Source organism: Trachemys scripta, chromosome 21, assembly GCF_013100865.1.
Source record: "Trachemys scripta elegans isolate TJP31775 chromosome 21, CAS_Tse_1.0, whole genome shotgun sequence".
NCBI lineage: Eukaryota > Metazoa > Chordata > Testudines > Emydidae > Trachemys > Trachemys scripta.
The window spans coordinates 1,507,085-1,513,526 of record NC_048318.1 but is presented as its reverse complement, the minus strand read 5'-3'; the positions used below and the strand labels follow the sequence as shown (position 1 = coordinate 1,513,526).

Below are 6,442 nucleotides of genomic sequence, written 5' to 3'. Positions count from 1 at the left end.
CGCCTGGAGTTGCTTATTGGGTTTTTATGCAGTGTGATATTTGGCGAGACTTTTCGGTTCAAAACTTAATCCTTCTTCCTTCAATTTTTGCAGTATAACGTGCACAGTGTGAGTTTTTGCAGTGCCACTTCCAGGTCCTGCTGTATATTGCACCAAGACACCTTCCTCTTAAGACTCTGTCGTCTTTCCCGCAGCGTCAAAATCAATACCTGAGATACAGACGTCTCTTCATGGATATCGAGAGAGAACAAGTAAAGGAACAGCAAAGGCAGAAAGAGCGGCAGAAGAAAATCGCAAAGTAGGTACCTACTAATAATCATGAATTTCTTTATAGATGTTGCCCTTGATGTACAGTCAACCGAAAGAAGGTTGTCGTAAATTTCACAGATTTTAAGGCCTGAAGGGGCAATAGTGATGATCTAGTCTGACTTTCTCCATAATGCAGGCCATAGAATTTCAGAGTAACTTCTGCATCAAGGCCAATAACTTGTGGTTTTACTAGCATGGAAGCTTTTTAAAAGACATCTGATCTTGATTTAAAGACTTCAAGTTATAGCGAATCCTCTGCTTGCCTCGATAAGTTGTTCCAATGGTTATTGACTCTTGCTGTTAAAAGTTTGCACTCTTATTTCCAGTTTGAATTTTGTCTAGTTTCAATTTCAAGCCACTGGAGCTTGTGGTGGTTTTTGTATGCTACAGTAACGAGCTCTCTGCTATTAGATATTTTCTTCCTGTGTGGATACTTACAGCGTATGTCTGCACTGCAATCAGATGTGTGGCTGCAGCACATGTAGCTGCTAGAGTACATAAGCAGTGTCCTGCTTGGGCTACTGCAGCCCAAGCTGCCAGGGCTTTGCTACTACTAGCTAGCTAGATGAAAGCTAGCTTGGCTGTGTCCTCAAGAGCTTTGCCTGCAATGTAGATAGACCCGTAGACGGTGATCCATGTCAACTCTTAAAATTCTGTTTGATAAACTAAATCGTTTCTGTAAAGACATGTTTTCCAAGACCGCAAATTAGTCTCGTAGTTTATTCTCTGAACCCTCTTCAGTTTTTTTCAATGTTCTTTTAGAGGCATGGACACAGGAACTGGACACAATAGGCGAGTGATGGTCTTGTAAGAGCTGTATGCATAGTCTCCGTACTCCTACTGACTGTTCATATGATCTTTGGGTGTATTAGCTTTTTTGGTCGCAGCATTGCACTGGGAGCTCCGGGATCATGGTTAACAACCAGCTGGCTAGATGTCCTTCTCAGAGTTGCTGTTTTTCAGGGTACAGTCCTCCATCCTACGAGTATGACCTACATTCTTGGTCTTAAGTTTGACTTTCATTTATCTGTGTGTTTACCTCCTTGTTTAATCGTGCCCAGCTTTTCCAAGCAATCTAGGTTGTTCTGTGTAAGTGACCTTTTCCCTATTATTATTTATTAGTCCACAGATCTTAACTTTATCGGGAATACTTTGTTCTAGGGCACTGATTAAAAATATTGTCTGGCTGAGAACCAATCCCTCTAGAAATGCCCCCATTTATGAGGATCTTCCATTAACAATTATCTATTGAGATCTCCTAGCCAGTTTCTAATAACTTAATACGTTCCTCATTCACTTTGTGCTTAAAGGAACTGGCATCTTAGGGTGTCCTGCAGTATTAAGACAAATGCTGTACTGGAGTTTTAAGTGTGTTTCTATGCAAGTTATTCTTATCAACCGAATTTGTCAAAAAAAAACACAAAAAGTGGTAAGTTTATTAGATTAGAAGATGTAGTTTCCATAAAAACATATTGATTGGTATGAATTCTATTACTATCCTTTAGTCCTCTGATTGTATTTCTTTTTTTCCCCTTGCATCAGTTCCTTTGTTTTGCCCCAAATTGGTGTGTGGTTAACAGGAGAACTGCTGTAGTATTTATGTGCTTAATTCACTCAAGAACTGCTATGTACTGCAGCCCCTTTGTCGTCAAACACATAGAAGATATCCTGTATATATGGTATAATGATCTAAGGGCTTATCTATCCATCTGTCTATCCATCCCAGCTGCTGCAGCACATCTGGTGAATTCTCCTGTCAGTATAATAAAACCATCTTTGTGAGCAGCGGTTGCTATGTTGGTGTTGGCACAGCACTATGTTGGCAGAACTTATGTCACTCAGGAGGATGGCTTATCACACCCCTAGCTGGCATGAGTTATGCCGACATGTAGTGTAGACATAGCCTAAGAGTAGACGAACCATATAGAAGTATTTGAAGAATGTAAACCCAAGGCAGGAAGGAGGAGTTGGTGTGGCACAGTTTAAGGGACTACAACTAAGGGTGAAGCTGATCCAAGAAAGAGCAAAACTTTCCTGACTGTATAATCTGTTCATTGAGAAAAGCTGTCCCAGTGAGATAGCAAGTCGCTTAAAACTGTACTGGACAAAACAATTGGAGAGCTGTGTAGGGAACGCCCCTCTCTGACCATTGGGGTAGGCTAGATAATGGTAATAGGTCTTATCCGTTTCTTAACTTTGACCCATTAAATGTGTAGGAAGGGCCTCTATAGCAAATGTAACTGCATCACCTATTACAGCTGAACCCTTCCATTTTTTGTGTGCCTTGTTGGAAGGAATCAGCTCCTAATATGCCATACATGTGCATGGCATTTAACAGACACTCCCAAATGATAGGGGCCCTGTCCAAGTGTCTTACAGTCTAAATCCTTACTCCTAAATTCATATGAACATTTAACATGCTCGTATTAGCATCTTGATTTATTTTTGCATTGCATGAATTGCATTTTAATCTTCTGTTTTCAGTTCTCTTCAACTCAGTAACTGCAGAAGAAAATTTTTCTTCAGTTATTAGGTCACTGTATCATGACACAAATAGATCAAGAAATGTCGACTGACTTCTTGTGTCTCTGCGTGACACAAACTGCAGCCTGATTTAACTTTCAGATAATACACACTGGCTCTGATCTGCACACATGTGCATGTGACTATTATGCAGGTGCGTAGCCTCATTGACTGCAGAGGCACTACTCACATGCTGAGAATGATTCATGAATAACAATTTGTAGGATTGGCGCCTACAGATGTGCAAGGATAATCTCTGAGCTTTAAAAGAGGAAATGCTACTTCCAAATGACCATTTTAACCAGGAATTAATGCACTTACTTTTTTATACAATTTAACCTGGTGCTAAATCTAAAGACTAAGGGTTGAACGAATTGAGAGCCATGTTAAATAGTACACATGAAAGTTCTTAATAAAAACTCTTTTTCTGCAACATGCAAATGAAGGACAGTTGATTTAAAGTGAATAAAAATCCTTTCTGCATTCTTCAGAAGGGGAGGGGACTAGAAAATCTATGAACCTCAGAATTCTGTACCCCTCTGACATAATGTGTGTTTTGTTTTGTTTTTTTTGTTTGTTTTTGTTTTTTCCCTGTTCCCTGACCCCTGCCCAGGATGGATTGATTTAGATCACTGACTTAAATCATTGATTTTAATCAAGATTTAAATCTAAGTCAGAAACCTTGATTTAAATTGTGTGTTTTTTGTTTGTTTTTGTTTTTTTTAATATCTTGCATTTGTACTTTTTAGCAATTTTCCTAAAGAAAGGATGATTCACATTGGTTCATAAGAATAGCCATACTGGGTCAAACCAATGGTCCATCTGCCCCAGTATCCTGTCTTCTGACAGTGGTCAATGCCAGATGCTTCAGAGGGAATGAACAGAGCAGGGCAATTATCAAATTATTATCTATTGTTGTCCAGCCCTTGCATCTGGCAGTCAGAGGCTTAGGGACACCCAGAGTATGGGGTTGAATCCCTGACTATCTTGGCTATTAGCTAAGGTTAAGATTGTCACAGGTATTTTTAGTAAAAGTCGGGGACAAGTCATGGGCAATAAACAAAAATGAATAGAACCCTGCAGTCTGTCCCTGATTTTACTAAAAATACTCTGGGGGAGGCGGGGGCTAACAGAGTGCTGCCAGTGGCTGACCTCCAGCTGCTGCTCTTGCAGAAGGGGCTGATCATCTCTGCTCCAGCTCCAGGGGGGATAAACTAACCCGGGGCACTGCTCCAGCAGCCCTGGGAGCTGCTGGTCCAGGAGCCCTGGAATAAGTCACGGAGGTCCCAGAAAGTCATGGAATCTGTGACTTCTGTGAGAAGAATCATACCATTATGAATAGCCACTGATGGACCTGTCCTCCATGAATTTATCTAATTCTTTTTTTTAACCTGGTTATAGTTTTAGCCTTTGCAACATCCCCTGGCAATGAGTTCCATAATATCTTTTTTGAGATGGGATGACCAGAACTGCACACAATAGTCAAGGTGCGGGCATACCATGGATTCATATAGTGGCATTTATGATATTTACCTAAAGTTCCTACCATGCTGTTAACTTTTTAGACTGCCACTGCAGGTTGAGTCAATATTTTCAGAGAACTATCCCCAGTGACTCCAAGATCCTTTCTTGAGTAGTATCAGCTAATTTAGACCCCATCTTTTTATATGTATAGCTGGGATTATGTCTTCCAATGTTCATTACTGTGCATTTATTAATATTGAATTTCATCTGCTATTCTGTTGCTCAGTCATCCTGTTTTGTGAGATCTCTTTGCAGTCTGCTTTGGATTTAATAATCTTGAGTAACTTTGTATTATCTGCAAACTTTGCCACCTCACTGTTTACCACTTTTCCCAGATCACTTATGAATACGTTGAATGGTATTGGTCCCAGTACAGATCCCTGGGGGGGACCCCTCTATTTACCTCTCTCCATTCTGAAAACTGACCATTTATTCCTACCCTTTTTGTTTCCTGTCTTTTAACCAGTTACTGATCCATGGGAGGACATTCCCTATTATCCCATGACTGCTTAGTTTGCTTAAGAGCCTTTGGTGATGGATCTTGTCAAAGGCTTTCTGAAAGTTCATTATATCCACTGGATCCCCCTTGTCCACATGTTTGTTTCACCCTTTAATGAGAGAATTCTAACCATTAAAAAATGTTAATTTGCAATTAAATATAGTCTTTACTCTAAATGTGGTGCTTTTTTATTCACCAGGAGGCTACGCTATATTAATACATTTATTTAAGCAATGATCTTACATTTTTTTCAGGTTCTCAGTTATTACATTTTTATGATGTTAGAAATGAATTGTTCACCATTTTCTTGCTAGATTTTTTTTTTTTTTTTTACTTGCGATTTGTCATGCTCTATTTGGAAATTCAAATTCAGTTAAATACCAAAAAAGGTATTTTAATATTTGTTTTTTATTAGTTAAATAAAACTACCTCAGATATGCTGGATACATAAGAAAAAAATTCTAATGTTTATCCAAACGTTTTGCATTTAAAACTAAGTTAATATGTGTAGTTATTGAATTGAATTGATTGCTTCTGGTCACCACTCTCCTTAAAGAATTTAGAACTAATAGAGCTTATCCTCTCACACCTGGTTTTATTTATAGATTGGAAGAGGAAAACAAACTTTCCTGCATCTTTAACTCCCAGGTGGCTTCTTAAATGGGAATGAACTAGTCATTATTTCAAACTGAAATGAAAATATTCTCTCTGCATCTGCAGATGAGGTTACTGCTGTCAAAAGCTGGTTTAGCACTCCTGCAAACTCTGGTTCCAGGTGCTTAGTCAGTGACTTCCACTAGTTCAATAATCCAGGGTGGATTTGATTTAAATCACTAGTCAGGAAGACTCTATTTTAATCATGGATTTCTACATAAAAGTGCATTCTTGTTGGTTGTAATAGCCTTACTATGTATTCTTCACAACTCAGATAGATGTAGGTTTTATTTTTAGAAGGTACACACTATACATTTTTAAAGTGATTTATTTTTGGAAACTTTTCAGATTAGTTTTACAGCTATATCAGAAAATGAATGATTGGTTATTTCATTTACCAAAGGTAATTGAAGCAGGTAGTTCACCTCCCAATGACTTCATCAATATCTCCAATTCAGCAGGTTAATCATTAATTTTTGGAGGATTTTCTTGCCAGGCTGTATTAGGAGGAGAACATCACCAGACAGACATTAAAATTGTTTGTTTTAACTAAAACAACAACATTATGTATTCTGGATTTGTTCTTCAACAGCAAACATATAATTTAACAAAACAAGCATTTGACTCTTTGAATTTAGGTAAACATTCAAGTTTTTAAAAATCAGGTTTGTTTTTGTTAAAATTGTTTAACTAAAGTAGTTTAACTTTTGTTTTTCTAAATATTGAATCGACCATGTCAGCCAGGTCAACATGAGAAATTTAAAATATTGGCTTCTGCAGCTAACTCCATTGTCTTCACCTTCATTTTCCTGTTTTGTTCATAATCTAGAAAAGAAAAACAAGCTTTCCTGCTTTTTCAGGTCCCAAATGATTTCTCAATTTGGAATGAATTAGTCCAAAGGAAGAAAATATTCTTTCTACACCGGTAGAAGA

General features: G+C 38.1%; 1 protein-coding gene across 4 annotated transcripts in view; it reads left to right on the top strand.

Moving 5' to 3' along the window:
- The window catches only part of CCDC15 (coiled-coil domain containing 15), a 34,281-nt gene that overhangs the window by 17,386 nt on the left and 10,453 nt on the right, over positions 1-6,442 (top strand). For all 4 annotated transcript variants that reach the window (XM_034754776.1, XM_034754773.1, XM_034754775.1 and 1 more), the window contains exon 8: positions 195-298. In XM_034754776.1, the coding sequence (XP_034610667.1) occupies positions 195-298 (104 nt within the window). The remainder of the gene's footprint in view (positions 1-194; positions 299-6,442) is intronic.